Source organism: Sphaerodactylus townsendi, linkage group LG06 (assembly GCF_021028975.2).
Source record: "Sphaerodactylus townsendi isolate TG3544 linkage group LG06, MPM_Stown_v2.3, whole genome shotgun sequence".
In the NCBI taxonomy this organism is placed as follows: Eukaryota; Metazoa; Chordata; class Lepidosauria; order Squamata; family Sphaerodactylidae; genus Sphaerodactylus; species Sphaerodactylus townsendi.
The window spans coordinates 84,785,257-84,802,635 of NC_059430.1; the positions used below are offsets into that span (position 1 = coordinate 84,785,257).

Consider the following 17,379-nt stretch of genomic DNA (forward strand, 5'->3'; position numbering starts at 1 on the left):
TGGGCCACTGCGAGTAGCAGAGTGCTGGACTAGATGGACTCTGGTCTGATCCAGCTGGCTTGTTCTTATGTTCTTATGTTCTAATGGTTGAATTTCCATCAAAAGGATTTCTAATAGTTCTTTGCAAAATTGCAAAGGGTTTCTCAAGTGAAACAATTACAGAGATTTGTGCTTGTGAAAGGGAGGCATGTTTTAAAAATCAAACGAGAAGCAAGAGGAATACTGCAAAACCCCACAGTCTCCACGCATGTTAATTTGCTTTTTGAGGAATAAGTTTCCACAGCAGGCAGTGGATTTCTCTTTCCTGCTTAGCTCGTAACAGGCTGAACACTTTTGTACCAAATATTCCAAATCTTGGTTGCCAGGTAACCATACTTTTATGATTCATCTGGTTTCTGGCTAGCTGTTCTATTTCACATGTTTTTGCAAGACTGAAAACTAAGCTTAGTATTTCATCATTTACATTTGGTATCACAGTTTTGAGGACATGAGGAAAACAGCATCCATGCTATCGTAATGCTTATACTGTCACGGGATAACTTCTCCCCTTTGCAAGCCATCACTTTTGGCTAATATTGAATTTCACTTCAAAAAAACATGGTTGAGAACAATAAACTTATGAGAAGAAAAGAGAATCAGACCAGAAGCAGGGTTGTGAGGGCATCAAGAGCAGTTCCTTCATCCCATACCCAAGGCTTTTAAATGATTAGATACACCAGCAGCTGAAAATCATTCTACATCAGAAGCATCATTGTCAGAAAGATGATAATTACTTCCCTTTACCCGAATATATTCAACATACCGCCCGTCTTCTGAATCTGAAATACCACATGTACACAGTGAGTTCTCAAACAAGCATTCGATTTCCTCTAGCTTCTTCCCTTTTGTCTCAGGAAGGCAGCCATAGATGAAAATAAGTCCCACAAAAGCAAATCCTGCATACAGGAAGAATGCTCCTGCAACATAAAACAAAAAACAAAACCACTCAAAGAAAACTGTTGACGCAGGTTTATTTCCTTCTCTTCTAGAATAGATTTGTGCAAGTATTGATAAACAAGTGGGAACCCACAAAAACTTGCAGGGGGAATCTACTGTCCCCCCTCTCTTTCCCATTCCTGAAAGCCCCCCAAATCCCCTTTTTCTGCTTTCTTCTCTCCTTAGGGTTGCCAGCTCCAGGTTGGAAAATTCCTTCAGAACTTGGGGTACAGTCTTGAGAGGGTGAGGGTTTTTTTGGGGGGGATGTGGCATTAGCAGGGTATAATGCCATAGAGTCCACCCTCCAAAAAATTTAAACTATCTGAAATATAGTTCATTTGGAAACCAATTTAGACAGAAAAGACTTCTTACCATAGTATGTAAGATACTCAGCTGTGTGCAAAAATGTTAGTGACACCAGGACATTGAAAATCCAGTTGACTCCAGAAGAACATGCATTTCCCGTACTTCTAGCCCAAAGAGGGTATATTTCAGAATTTACTGTCCAAGGCATTGGTCCCATTCCTGAAAAAACAACAACGAACCAGTACCTAAAATAATTAAGTTTTATAGAATATCCAAACACAGGTTTTAGATACAAATGGACTATGGTAGAATTTAGGATTACTTTGAAATAGAAATGTTAGAATAGAAAGGTAAAATTATATTAGAATGATGAAATCAGAGAAAAAACAAAATACAGAGACTGAAAAAGAAATTGAAGTAACAGAACCAACTGCAACAAAGGGGCATTTCAAGAATGATACATTTTTTAAACATGATGGAGAGATTGGAGCCTAGAAGTCTGTAGGATAGTCTCCCATTCATTTGGAAAAATCTGTTCAGGGTAATGGAAATAATAACTATTAGGAAATAATTTCTTAACAGAAATAACAAAGGCCCCTTCCGCACATGCAAAATAATGCGTTTTCAAACCGCTTTCACAACTGTTTGCAAGTGGATTTTGCTATTTCGCACAGCTTCAAAGAGCACTGAAAGCAGTTTATAAGTGCATTATTCTGCATGTGCGGAATGAGCCAAATATTCCAGATCAGACTATTCCTTTGTTTCTGGGAGTTTAAGATTCCTAAAATGAAAACACTGTAAACCATGATCACATGCCCATAATGCTAATATATCAATAGGGTCAAGGTAAAATGGAAGTTGGCAGTCTGACTCTATGATAACAAGTTGAAAAATATACAGGATGTTTTTCAGGTTTAAAAACAGATTAGTGACTGTTGACTCTGTGAGAGGTATTCGAGGTGACTTTAGGGGCTCATTAATTAGATTAGTTGTGTATAGAAAAAATAAAAGGAGAGGAATTCATGGTGCTAATAAGGAAGTCAGAAGAGAAACATAAATCGGATCATTTACAAAATACTCTTCCAGTTACAGAAAGAAAGCAGAGAATTACATATATTAGAAAACAAGCAGGTAGACAAAATGATTATTGGAAGCCAAAATTATTTTGGAAAATGGGCTTTAATAGGTAGGCTTTTGGCAGACATTCCAGCTAAGAAAAAGAAACAAAATGTTATTCACTCCATGAAGGAAAAAGCTGAAGAACTGATATCATCAGTATTTATTTATTTAGGATATTCAACAGTAAAAGAAAAAGTTCTTTGGATTTTTAAAATACCTGTATCAATCAGGCATCTCCTGAATAGTAGATATTCATAGATCTGTGAGTTCTACACAAATCCCTACATTTTCTGTGTATCTTACAATCAAGAGATAGATTGATTGTATGCAAGAGATATGTGTCCAGATTACGGCAATGAAAAAGATGGTCTAGTACTAAATATGTTCAACATACAACAATGTCAGGCTTATGTATCATTCTTGTTTTACAATCCTAAGGATACTGTCCAAAGAGTAAGCCTCATTGAAAAACATGGGACTTATGCCTGATTAAACTTGCTTAGTGGTCAACTTATATGGTCAAAACCTGCAGACTATACTATGTTTTTTTAAGAAGAAACACAGTATCTATTTAAATTCTTGGATACTATAAAGGTGCTATTTCACTATATAACATTAATAAAGAAAAATATGGAAATAATTAAATTTATTGAAACAGATAAGACTAAATTTGGGATCCCTCTAAACCATTTAGATCAGTGGTTCTCAACCTTTTTAATGCCGCAACCTTTTAATATAGTTCCTCATGTTGGGGGGACCCCCAGCCCTAACATTTATCCATTTTACAGATGGAGAACACTGATGCAGAGAGTCTCAGGTGACCCCTGTGAAAGGGTAGTTCGACCCCCAAAGGGGTCCCGACCCCCAGGTTGAGAACCGCTGATTTAGATCTATCTGTGCTGACTATCACTTATACTAAGCTCCCACATGCCATCCCATTAAAGATATAGACTGGTAGTGTCGTCTGAAACTTTTTTGGATGGCTAAGATGAATACAATAAAATGCAGGTTCCATAAAAGTTTATATTTACACCAACATGGAACTTGTGGGAGATGGCAAGTCTCATTGTCCGGTCCCTCCTTCACAGTCCCCCACCCTCCAGTCACCCCTGCTATCTCCTCCTTCTCCCACCTTCTGATGCTGACTCCTGCTCCTTTCCCTTCCGCTGCAGTGATCTCATGCCCTGTGCTGCTGACAAGCTGCCTATCTTCTCTTCTGCTTCGGGTGTTTGCCTTCTTAGCTCCACAAACTATCCTTTCTTCTCCACTCGCCAACATCTTAAATATTTATTGGGGTTACTAAGTAACCGAAATTGGAACTTAGTACCTTCTTTTCTTTGGGTTGCAATGCATGTGCAAGTGTGGGATTTGCTTTAACCATGGGGGGGGGGGCAGTTTTTAGCCTCTTCTTGGCTTCCCCCTATCCCAGGATGCAACCCAGCACACCAATAGTTGCTCACATAGAAGAGGGGTGTTCAGCATTATCTATTTCTTGACAATTTCAAATTTTTTGGACTACAGAAAAGTTTAAGATCTGTCAAAATGTTAAAAAAAATTATTTACAGTTCAATCCTGAGGGAGGGGCAAAACTCCTCAGGAGGCAGTGTGAACCTGGAACTAGCATATATGCTATTTGTGCTGGTTGAGAGGCATTAAGCTGGTAGAAACACATCAGTGCTGAGGAAACATGCAGCAGTGTGATATTCAGGCACCAGTGCTACCATGGAACCAGTGCCCCTCCGATGCAAAAGAGGGTCTTTCTTGGGAGCAGGCCTGGGAGTCAGTTTCCTGAGCCCTTTTGGCTTGGGCACACCCTCATTCCCCAGTGCTGACTTATGCTGGCAAAATGTAGCCACAGTCCATGATGTGCATAAAGCAATTCCATGGGGACTGGAGGAATGTCCCTGTTGGCTTGCTGGCTTCAGCAAAGCAAGCCTCTTTGGAGGCAGCAGGGCTGTGTTACTCAAATTATGCTTACAGAAGAATTATGACTGAGGGATAGGACAACTAAAATGAAATACTTTAAAGAAAAATCACAAAACAGCCTCAAACCCATCACATGGACATAATCCTGTGGCTTGAAAATCTACTTGTCAGCAAATAATATTTCTTCCAAGACTGACACAACTTTTATTAGTAAGCGTATCTGTTGCATACAGGGACAGGACACTGAGAAAAGCAAGGAGATATTGGAAATGGGGACTTTGGGAGATATCTGCAGCCAAAGAATAAAGCAGGAGCAGCAACGATACACAAAAATGACAGGGGAAGTAGCATGAATCCCTCTTCTCCTTGGATTTTTCATTGTTTCATTTGGAAACAGCAGAAAAAAAGGAAGGCAGAACAGAGAAAGAAAAAGGGTAAGTTGTTCTAACAATATTGCAAAAATCTTTAAAAATTAAAAAGAAATTAGTAGGACAATGGTAATATGTGCTGTGAATATTCAACACAATTGTTATGTTCTGGGATAATTTTTGATCCAAGATGCATAACTTTTCTATTCCCAGGGCTTTGTCTTGGGTTGAATCAATTATTTGAATATAGTATATCCTTGAGAGTTTTGACAGTTAACTTATCATTACTTCCTCAGTGGAACGGCAATGCACATGTCTAAAACTAATGCAGTTCAACATTCTCCCTACATGTAACAACAAATCAAAAACCCAAATTTCTTTTGCCTCAAATTCTTTTTTTTTTACCTGGTGCAAAGAAAATTAGATATAAAATAAGTCCCATGAGTGCTGTCCAAGAGTATGGTGTAGGGCAGAAATTATAAGCCCAAAATGTGTCCTCCATTTTGAGTCTGGTCTCATTTGAGCATCTGAAAGACAAATACCATAAAAAATGTTTAAATCAACACCTAAAATAAAAAGGAATCAATATGATCACAAGATTCAGTGGACCACACAATCCAACTCCTGTGCTGAATTGTTGTAATTTCTATGTAAATGCGGATTACATAATGTTAAAAAAAACCTTTGGAAGAATAAAACAGCCTATGATATCCCAACTCCACTTATTCTTTTGCTAAATTATTTAAAACTTTCCTGCTTCTGGTTACCAAAAGTGGCTAGCAAGCAGATTAACACAATACTTATACATTTATTTACTTCATTTATACCCTGCCTTTCTCCCTAGTGGCTGACATAATTTGCTTCTCCTCCATTTTATGCTCACAACACTACTTCAAGCAGGGTTGGTGCTGTGATGACAAAATGCAAAGAACAATGTCATAAGCAGCTTTGTCTCCTTGCTGGAGAGAAAAGTGGGGCAATGCTATACATGTAAACAAACAAAGGATGGAGAGAGTGTATGACTAATATGGGAATGGGACACTTCCTAATCTTTAGGAAGCCAGAATGGCATAGTGGTTAAAAGCAGGTGGACTCTAATCTGGAGAGCTGGGTTTGATTCCCCGCTCCTCCACATGAGTGAAGGACTCTTGACTGGTGAACCAGATTTATTTCCCCATTCCTTCTGGGTGACCTTGGGCTAGTCATCATTTTTTGGAACTCTCTCAATTCCATCTACCTCACAAGGTGTCTGTTGTGGGGAGAGGATGTGAAGGAGTTTGTAAGCCACATTAAGTCTCCTTACAAGAGAGGAAGGGGGTGTAAATCCAAACTCTTCTTAATTTAGGGTTTGGGGGCTTATCTGAGCTTTGTAGAGATACTCAGAAGATGTATAGCTCCATTGCTCTCAAGCTTCTTTCAGCTGTATCCTGTGGGTTAGCAATTCACTGCTGGCACAATTCTCTGAAGCCTGAAAACAGGCTCAACTGTGCTTGAACTGTGATTATTACCCACAATCTGGACAAAAAATAGCTGAATATTTGATGGTCAATTGAAACCAACATTCTTTCCTAGTGGAGAAACCTTGGGAAAAGTTGAATTTCCCCAACCACCCAAGAAAACTTATAGAGAGTTGATCCTGATATGAGCAAAGAGGAGTTCACACAGACTAACTTAGACACAAGATGTCATTACTCTCTACAGCAATCTTTTTTCCCTTGTGTCATTCACAACCATTTTGCACCAGAGCGATGACTTCATGAAAGTAATCTTTCAGCCTCCTTTCAGCAAATGTTTGTATTGTCTTCTCACAGCTGACTAGAGTAGCAAGTAAACCATTTGTGGGCAATGCTCGTCTTTGTGCTGAAGCCATGACTGTCTTGGTTTCTACCATGCTAAATAAGCGAACTCAATGAGTTTATTCCCTTGGAACAGGGGTAGGGAATCGGGAGCTCTCCAGATAAAATAGAACTATATTCCTTATCAGTTTTACCAGCTTGGCTAACTGGCCATGCTTTCTGAGGAGGCTGATGGGAACTGTAGTTCCTGAACATCTGGAGAGCCGCAGGTTCCCTACCCCTGCCTTGGAAACTCACCTTAAAGAGGCATATTTTTGCATTCACATTGGCTTTTAAATTAGAGACAATACCCTAAACAGCTTTACTGATCATCTCATCTCATTTCAGTGTTGCTATTAGTATCTTTTGCAGGTGCAGAGTGATGAATGCTGGTTGATTATCCATGTTGAAGGGTCTTGAAGGAAACAATACCGTAATTGGTTTAGTAGATTCTTTTCAGGCAGCACTGCAGCTGCCCATTAAAGTCAAGTCCAATGTCTTGTTATGAATGCATCTCATACTACACAAAGGCGCTAGTCAGTTTATCATTATGCTTCTCTGTTAACCACTATGAAACAACCTGATTAGTCTGTGGCTTATAGTCATAACAAGCAAAGTATCCATCATTAGGTAGGGTAAAAGAAGAAAGGACATGCATCCTGTCAATCCCCTGGGAAATGCAGTGCATGCCTTTACCCTTTGTGCATGGAAGCAGACTCTACCACCTAAAAATCCCTATCTTGGGCTGTGTATGTGTATGTGTATGTGATTAATGGATGGGAGGAGTGATTAAGCTTTGGTGCTGAAAGACATGTTTGCAAATAAAATACTCAGTATAATAAAAACTTAACCCTAAGCAGGGAGGGATTGTTTTCAGGTTGGGCTCAGACACTCTGGTTTTGAGAACTCTACTATTCTGGGTACAGAATCTTTTCCTGCCTCCTGTGGGATTTGCCCTCTCAATTACTAGGTCCTCAAATGTTTCATGTTTCTATTATATGTATAGTGATGGGTAGCTCTCCTTAAAATCTTTTCAATAACAATGAGAGCTGGGAAATCTTTTTTCAAACATATGAATACATGATCTTCCCTGACAAAGCAGGCAGAAAAAAAATCCCACGGTACCCAATACAAACTGATTGTTAGAACAGGAAAGCACACCTCTAGTTACCCCCCGCCCCCAGTCTGACTTATTATAGGGGTATTTCATTCCTTAGGAAATGAGGAAAGATATGACTAGTAAGAGGAACCACTATTAAGCAATAGATTCATATGCTCAACAGGCTCAAACTATCCAGTCAGAGGTGGGTTGGGATTTCAATCTCCCCAAATTCAACTTTACCAAGGAAACACTCAGAGATACCTCTGGGGTAGAGGCATAAGCTTGTTCCTGGGGTTCTTTATTACCTGTGCCCCATGCTGCCATCTGCTTCAGACCGAGTTAGACTATTTTTTAGAATTAAAAAAAAGAATTTATCTAGACAACCCAGATTGTTTTCAAACCTGAGCCAAAGTAACCAAAGCTAGTTTCCGTACAGCTGATAGAATGAAAAGACCTTTCTCCTTCCACATCAGCTCAGTGAAGTGGCACCCCAAAGATGTCATCCTTAGTGCAAACTACCTTGATGTTATAGTTTCTAGTTGTTATGTTGATCTTGATTCCAACATCTCTCCTTTTTCCAGTCACACAAATGAAGAAAACCAAGTTCTCTGACAGTCTATTTTTTCCAACTGACACTTTAATTAGCTACTCTGTATTCTTCTATTTCCATGGTTACTTCAGATTTTCCCAGGCTACACTGTTTGCGGGCATGCTCAGAGTGGGCAAGTCTTAAGTTTTTGGAATTGGCTCACTACCATGTTGACAGAGTGGACAGGTCTTAAGTTTTTGGAATTGGCTCACTACCATGATTTTGTGAGGGTTGTTTGTGTGTGTGTGTCTCAGACATTTTCTGGAAAGCCACTAGAGAAGAATAAGCAATGTGATATTTGGGGTTTAAATCTGGTGTAGCTGTTCTTGAAAAAGTTGGCAAGATACATCATTAAGGTGCAGAAATCTTTCAAACTCTGAGAGCAAGAGAAAAAATGACATTGCCTCTTTGTAAAACATTCTCCTCAAACTTCCACTGAAAGGGAGCACCACAAAAGGTTTCTAAACATCAGGTGTAGAGTCTAGGCCAACACAGGCAGGAAAAGCATATACTGATCATTCGTAGGCACAGCCACTATAAAAGTGTCACAAGGCTAAAACTACTGCAGTAATTGTACTTTAGAGAAACCCTCCCCTCTCAGTCAGACAGTTTTTCTTTAAACAAAGGAGGCAATTAAAGGTCCTTCATGAGGGTGCCAGAGATTTGCTTTCAAAAACCACAGAAATAATGAACAAGATTGAACTCAAGTTACTGTCTAACGAAAGCAATACAAGCTTACTAAAAGTCTGGGGGATATTGTTACATGCTCTCCGCTTCTCTGACCATGAGAAGTTCCAGAAGCAGAAGTACCAGGGCTGGTTCCCTTTCATGGAGAATTCTTTGGGGTCTTGTGGCATTATTGTAACAATTTCTTTATTTATACACAGGTAGAGGCAAGGAGGGACTCTCATAGAGCAGCAGGTCAGTACTGGTGTAGCTGAGCCATTCCCTAAGAGGAGAGTTACACAATGCCCAGAAGTGAAAGCGTTTTTTTTAAAAAAAATCTTTAAAAACTTTAACACAGGTGCCATTATGCTGGAGCGGAGTGGAGAAGCAGCATGGCAGTGGTCCAGTGGGAAACATTTTACAGAAACTTATGCGTAGATCCACCGCCACTGTTGTTATATTTTATCTGAATGTGTACTTCTTTTCTTTAGTTGCTAGATTTGGGGGGGGGGGGGTTTAAAGAAAGAAATTAAAAACAAAAAAACACTGAAGAGACATTCTATTTGTATAGAATGCTAATCCTTTCTACCCATAATCTTAGAAACCTGTAGAAATTCCATGAAATGTCTTGCATATCACTAAACGCCTTGGAGGTAAGGGAGTACTCTGGAGAAGCAGGAATGCTGAGAAAAGCTTGTCACTCTTCTCCATGGTACGCCTGCATATGCGCAATTCTATGTGGGACTGCACAAAAGACAACAAACATGAACTGACATTTTTATGAATGGAATTATTGTGCAAGTTCCCACTCCATATATTGGTTTTGCCAATAGGTTACTTCAGTGCTGTGGGGTGTGCAATGGTTACAGACTGTTCATTCATTAAAATCAGCATATTATTTGTATGTAGCTAGTTACAAGTGATGAATCTGCCTTAGATTTGCACATTACATTGTGTCCATCTACTTTATTAGTCAGATAGTACAGTGGACACATTTCATTATGTAATCTTGACTTCCAAGTATAAAAAGAAGTTTTGTAATCACTGATGGCCAATCTAATAACTATACGGGAATCTCTATCAGTTGTCTGTATTTAGAAAGGGTGTAGAAAATGCACAGCTGCAGTCACAGGAGAAGAAGAGGAAGGAAGCCTGCTTAAGTGCCTCTGGCTTCCATACAGTCTATTATGATACTAAGCAAATGATGAGGAGAGTTGAACTGCAGTTGAGGGCACAACAGTGCCATTTTCATCAGTTTCACCCTGGCAAAGAGATGGCAAAGAGATGGCTACCACATGCGCTAGACTAACAAGCCAGGAGCCATGTGCTGCAGCCTTCAGGAGCTCTCTTCCCAATCATCCTGACAGCAGTGTAGAGTGTTCATGAATTGCCAGCAGACCCAGAACTGGGGAAAATATCACAGCATGTCCAAAGACATTAAGAGGGATGGATAGCCAGAAGAATCCTCTCCACACTCTGAATGTATCATCCACAGTAAAGACTTAAAGTTAATTATATTAACTGAATTGCTCATTAGAGAATAGTACACTTGACTATACTATAACAAACCATAGCCATAACGAAGCAAATCAAATCTAAATTACATGGGGGGGGGGGGACAAAAACAAAGGGGAGGTATACAGCTTTCTGAAGTGCCAAAAATGAAGGCTGAAAAACAGACTGTTGACAAGTGAGTAACTTGTGTCACAAATGCAAGGCACAGTTAATTCAGCTGCCAAGTCATTAGTGCCAAGTACCTTCAGACTGAATTTTACAAACATTCACGCTGTTCTGATGGGATGAATGCTAAAGCCTAGTCTATAATGCTGTCAGTCCCAGACTCACAGATGTCAATTTGTTTCTTAAAGCACACACGTAACTGCAGAAGGCCTCCACATTGCCTTTTCAATTTTATATATCATTTTCCATTTCTTCAAATTATTAGCCATGACTATCCCTTTATTCTTGCAGAGTGCTTATTCTTCTTTCAGATAGATGCTTGAGAACCAGAGAGAAGGCATCTTTTTACTTGCAAGCAGGCACAGTTGGCGAGTTTCTACACCCTCTCATCAATGTGAAAAGGTCTTCTTGACAGACAGAAATGTATTGTGCGCACTCTTGTCTTAAAGTTCTATTATTCTGAAACTTTATTTCAGTCATTAGCCATCATTAAGCACAATTATAACAGCTGTAATCAACAGCACAAGAATAGCAAAGCACAAAGACATGTTTGTCAGAAGAACAATGATCACATTAATCACACTTGACGTTGATTTTTGTCTTGAAATATTTCTGCTGTTTTAGAATTGAAAGGTGAATGTGAAGCTTCCACATGACAGAAGCAGGTTTTTCTTCCCATTGTGTGGACTACTAGCACAATGGACCTATGATGCTGAATGAATATTTGAAATACTCTATAGTTCACTGGTCCAGCTTATAAAACAGGGTACCAAATATGAATGTTGGGCTAATATCTTCTTACCCAGATACAATTTCTCTGTAAAGCTGTAGCTTTTCAGTATCTTTCAATAATTGAGTCAAGTTATGCCTTTTAGTTCAGGCAGCTAATCTTTACTCCACAACTGCACTAATGCTCTACTGCTATTAGAATTAATCTACAGGTTGAATTAAGTTGCACGATTTTTCACAGTTCCTTTAGTTATTTCCAGATGCAAAATTAAAGATGAGGACTAAAAAATAAATAAGGCTATAGCTCAACGAAACAAGGCTTTTCATGAAAACAACTGAAAAATAAACTTGGGTTCAAAATCTGTAGTCGATTAGCTTTCTCTGGTGTTTACTAACTGCTTCAGCTTCCTTGTCCCTTGAATGAGAAAATCAGATTGAGTGGGAAAAGATCACTGTATGTTGATGAGCAATAGACATACTCAAATCAGGAGCGGCCAAGTTCTAAATTTTTGTATGAACTCTGATTAGATGCAGGAATCTGAGGTTTGGGAGGTTCTTTCTGGGAAGAGATAAACAGAAGTGTTCTACTTCTGTGAGCACCAATTTAACAACTATAATAAACACTGATATGCACACATTAAAAATGGACTAATTTATGTGAAATGATGTGCAGAGAGTGTGGCACTCATTAATGAACAGCCCATTACTTCTGACAACTGTGACTAGATTTGTTTGAGCTCCAGTGATATTTCCACAATTCTAAACACAGATTAAGTCAGTCATTCTGACAGCTGTACAATTTGAAGCCTTACATAGAAATATTAAAAGGCCTATCTGACTGTCAGTAGGATTTACATACAGTAATGTGTTCTATATGATCTTTTAAATGTATATGAGTGGATATGTCATTTTTAAAGAACATTTAAAATAAATATTGCAGTATACATGATAATAATTAAAAAATTAGAAGTCTTTAGGGGATATGTGGTGCTCTAACAATGCAATTCTATCAGAAGGGATACAGCAAGCCATCAATTTCAGGTATTTTATCTATGTCAACATAGGACTGTAGTGCAAGTGTGAGAAAATAACAGGAATATTTAAACTGGGATATGCTAGTTGTTCGAAATTCTGCAGATATTTTCTTGTTTATTTTAAAATATTTATAGGCCACCTCTGTGCATTCACACCCAAGGTTGCTTGTGAAAAAACAAGTAAACACAATACATAAAATAGCTAAAACCCCATTCTAGTCCCCGTAAAATAGTTAAAAGTCCATTCTAGAAACAAAATAGCAATAACAGGAAACAAGAAAGGAGGAGGGGAAAAAAGCAAATCATATACTCGTTAGTGGGGGGTGGGGTAGGTTGGAAGAGACAACTAATGAGATTCTTCTTTAACTAAAGGTTTATGAAATTTTAAAAAACCCACCTTGTCACAACTTACCTACACCATACTTTCCCCTTTCCTTTCTGTGTCACTGCATCAATAACCATCTAAAAACGCTCAACATACTCAAGAATACTCCAAGATTTTAACAGTAGCCTTAAAATTACAGACTACTTAAAATTACAGACTAGACTTAAAAATTACAGACTACTTGATTTTACTAAAATGGTTAAAATTACAGACTACTTGATTTTACTAAAATGGTTCCATTTTCAACAACAACAAAATATCAACACTGGATACTATTTGTATGAATTGATAATGGCTGCCTCCGTCAAATAATTTAGCAATGATCTGAACTGTAAACACACCATTGTATTAAGCAAGAAAATGTTATTTTAAAAACCCAACTGTCACCAAATTAAAAATATATAATGAAACTGATAAAGCTGAAATGATCCAGAAATCTGGGTGACCTCTGCTGGAAGAAGTATACTGGATGAGGTGGACTTTGGTTTGATCCAACAGAGAAAGGGTTTTTTCCCCATTCATTTTGTTTCATTTCAAATACCTTTAATGACTAAATGACCGATCCAATCCAATAACTGAAAATATTTCGTATAGCTTTAGTATGATTACAACATTTTCCTAAAAGACCAAAGAAGCTGAATAAAACTCTGTCAATGCCTTATGCTACAACAAGTTGTATTAGTTAAATCAGGAACCAATCATCTGGATTTTTAAATATTTTACAGAAGAACACTTATTCATTGTCAGAAATGAACAGATCCCCAGGAGTGCTGAGAAAAGATAGCAAATATGGTTGCCAGCTCCAAGTTGGGAAATTGCTGGAGATCTGAGGGTGGGGTTTGGGAAAGGGAAAGACCTCCCTCACTGGAATAACTCTATCAAGGTAAAAAATAAAGATAGTCCCCTGTGCAAGCACTAGATTACTGCTGACCCGTGGGCTGACATTGCATCATGATGTTTACTATACTCTGTCCAACCAAAAGATAAAAATGTGGTTCTGCATTGTTCAGAGGAAATGAAAACCGTACGTCTCTGCTGTAGAAAAAAAAATCCAATATTAAAATGGCTGCCACAGATAAAACCACCTGTATCTCTGGAATCCCTTGGGCCATCACAGCGGTTTTAACTGCATTCTGCTTGGAGTCACCAAGGGATTCTTCTCCACCCAATGGTTTTTCAAAACTCAAACCTTCCAATTTTGTCATCTTTTCCTAGTCCCCTAAGATATGGCTATTACTTCCTTTCAATACAAAGATGGTCCAGGAAGCACATTAATTCAACACTGAGGTTATATCTTTCTGCGAGTCGAGGTATAGGCAGTATTTGTTTTCAGGGGGGTTTGCCATCGCCTTCCCCAGACATTTACACCTTACCCCCCACAAACTGGGTACTCATTCTACCAACATCAGAAAGATGGAAGACTGAGTCAACCTTGAGCTGGCTACTTGAGTCCAACTTCCATCAGGCTCAAACTTGAAGAAGAAGAAGAAGAATAGTAGTAGTAGTAGTAGTAGTTTGGATTTATATCCCCCTTTCTCTCCTGTAGGAGACTCAAAGGGGCTTACAATCTCCTTGCCCTTGCTCCCTCACAACAAACACCCTATGAGGTGGGTGGGGCTGAGAGAGCTCCGAAAAGCTGTGACTAGCTCAAGGTCACCCAGCTGTTGTGTGTGGGAGTGTACAGGCTAATCTGAATTCTCCACATAAGCCTCCACAACTCAAGCAGCAGAGCTGGGAATCAAACCCAGTTCCTCCAGATCAGAATGCACCAGAATGCACTTGGATCACAATCAAAGCTCTGACTAAAGTACTGCAGCTTACCACTCTGAGCCACAGGGCACTATCAAGTCCACCCTCCAAAGCAGCTATTTTCTCTAGGAGAACTAATCTCTGCAGTTTGGAAATTAGCTTTAATTCTGGGAGATATCTAGACCCTACCTGGCAGTTGGCAATTGTAGAGTAGAAGGGAACACATTATAAGGTTGATGCCCCAATGCATTGCCTAAGGCCGTGGTGGTGAACCTATGGCACTCCAGATGTTTCTGGACTACAATACCCATCAGCCCCTGCCGGCAGGGCCAGTTGGCCACGCTGGTAGGGGTTGATGGGAATTGTAGTCAATGAACATCTGGAGTGCCATAGGTTCGCCACCACTGGCCTAAGGATATTGGCCACACAAATTTACACCTATCCAGTCTTTGACATTCAAGACAGTGGTTTGGGAAATCAAAGAAAAAGTCTACTTGCTTATCTAATAAACCAACATTCATGGTTATTAATGAGTTTATCACAATTCAAGCTTACATACTGAACATTCATTATGTTGATATTCCATGTGTTCAAATATAGTTACTCGCATATAAGTCGAATTTTTCAGTACATTTTTGTGTGTATTTTTAAAAATGTAGGTGTATTTTAAAAATATTTTAGTGTTTTAACTTTGTTGGCCGCCAGGGGGCGCAGTTTTTAGGCTAGCAGCACCAAAATTTCAGGGATTTTTCAAGAAACTCTCCTGAAGATACCACCCAAGTTTGGTAAATTTTGGTTCAGCAAAGGGGGTGCCCCATCCCCCACTGTTTCCAATGGGAGCTAATAGTAGATGGGGCTACATTTTGAGGGTCCATAACTTTGGACCCCTTGAACCAAACTTCACCAAACCTGGGTGATATCATCAGGATAATCTCTTGCTGATACAAGCCAAGTTTGGTGATGTTTGGTTTAGGGGGTCCAAAGTTATGGACCCCCAAAGGGGGTATCCCATCCCCCATTGTTTCCAATGGGAGCTAATATTCCAATGGGGCTACATTTTGAGGGTCCATAACTTTGGATCCCCTCAACCAAACTTTACCAAACCTGGGTGGTATCATCAGGAGGGTCTTCTAAAGATACTTTGAAATGTTGGTACCGCTAACATAAACATTCCTCCCCTGACCAAAAATCCAGTTTTGAAGAATTTTAACTTTTGTGTTTTAGTTTGGTTGCTGGTTGAGCTAAGGTTTTTGTACTTTTAAAGTTATTGTTGAGACCATATTGTTTTTGTTGACCCTCTTTTCCACTTACAGAGCTAGTTTACTGTTTTTCTTTGAAATAAATATTCAAAAACATTTAACCTCCTGATGCCTCAATTAATGTAATTTTATTGGTATCTATTTTTATTTTTGAAATTTACCAGTAGCTGCTGCATTTCCCACCCTCGACTTATACGCGAATCAATACGTTTTCCCAGTTTTTTGTGGTAAAATTAGGTGCCTCGACTTATATGCGGGTCGACTTATACACGAGTATATACGGTATCTGCTGACAGTGGGGGTGAGGAAGACTATGTATTGGCACCTTTTTGTGGCTCTGCACATCCCTATGTGCTAGTTGTCACTGCACATAATTTTGAAAGTAGTTAATGAAAGCCAATGCAGCAATTCTGTATTTGTAGTGCATCTGTGAACACGTGCTTCAAAGACTTTAATCTTTGTAGTTTTATTTCCTCTTAATGTTTCACCTTCAGAGCAAATTAAAAATTAAAAACATTTTAGTCCTAAAACATCACAACCCATAAGGGGAGACTGAGTCTGGGAAGGAAATGCAAATACATGACAAAAATCAAACATATGGTTCATACCATATTCAATTAACATGAAGTACTTTGCATATAAATTACTGAAGCCTTTTATTATTCCAAGGCAATTTGCTGATGAGCTGCACTTTGTGCTGTATTCTTTCCACCTTTCTCATCTTTTGCTAGTAAGATGTAATCTGAATGCTTCTGCTGGCATATATAGGCAAGGCAGGCGTGACTAGACAAGTCATGTTTTCAAGGTTTCTGCAAACTAGCAAGCAATCAAAAAAACACACTCAAGGATCCCTAATGAATACAACTTCATACTCTTGGTCCACTTAGATCAGTATTCTCTTCTCTAGGTGACAGAAGGTGTACATCTCAGGCAGACAGAAAGTCTTTCCCAATATCTGTCACCTGCAATACTGGAACCATATTTATGCAAAGAGCACCATGCTTGACCCTTGAACAATGACCCCTCCGGAGTCCTTGCAATACCATGGAACTTTCTAGACCTGCGCTGCAGTTCTCTGAATGTAAAACAGCTGCTTAGGTCGCAAAATGTCAGGTTTCTTAATCAGGGCTCCAAATGACTTAAAGGCAGCCCTATCTGGTTGTAACATGTATGACAAATGTGGATATTTTATTTTTAAGTTGACTTTTCATTTGTTAACTAACCTGAAAAAAAGTTATGTCATTTGACCTCTCTTACACATTACTCATGATTCACATTGTGAAAATGCAACTTTTGTTTTGAAAACCAATCTAATTTAGTAAATAACTGGGGGGGGGGGGTTGCTTGTAGAAATGACCGTTTATTATGCCCAGTTAATCTCTTTGGAAGCAGAAACGAAGCAAATTTTGTTGTAATATTTCTTGGCAACCCTCAATTAATGTACAATTAAAGCTTATTTTTTGCATCAAAACATTTTGTTAAATGACAAAAGTAACAGTGCATGACGTTCCTGTCACTACTTGTTCATACGTACATTTAACTTCACACCACTGATTGGTGATAGATGAAGTAATTTCTTTACCAGTTGCCTTCTATACTGTCTTTGATATACAATTAAATAGAGCTTTGAAAAAAATGGAATTATAGGAGACTGGGG

The 17,379-nt window shown here is 38.9% G+C and overlaps 1 protein-coding gene across 1 annotated transcript in view; it reads right to left on the reverse strand.

The window, feature by feature from the left end:
• The window catches only part of SLC2A13 (solute carrier family 2 member 13), a 138,208-nt gene continuing 120,829 nt past the window's right edge, over positions 1 to 17,379 (reverse strand). Inside the window, exons 8-10 of the mRNA XM_048500126.1 lie at positions 5,100 to 5,221; positions 1,348 to 1,500; positions 1 to 956 (exon numbers count right to left, since the gene is read on the reverse strand). Coding sequence (XP_048356083.1) covers positions 730 to 956; positions 1,348 to 1,500; positions 5,100 to 5,221 — 502 coding nt within the window. The 3' untranslated portion in view covers positions 1 to 729. The remainder of the gene's footprint in view (positions 957 to 1,347; positions 1,501 to 5,099; positions 5,222 to 17,379) is intronic.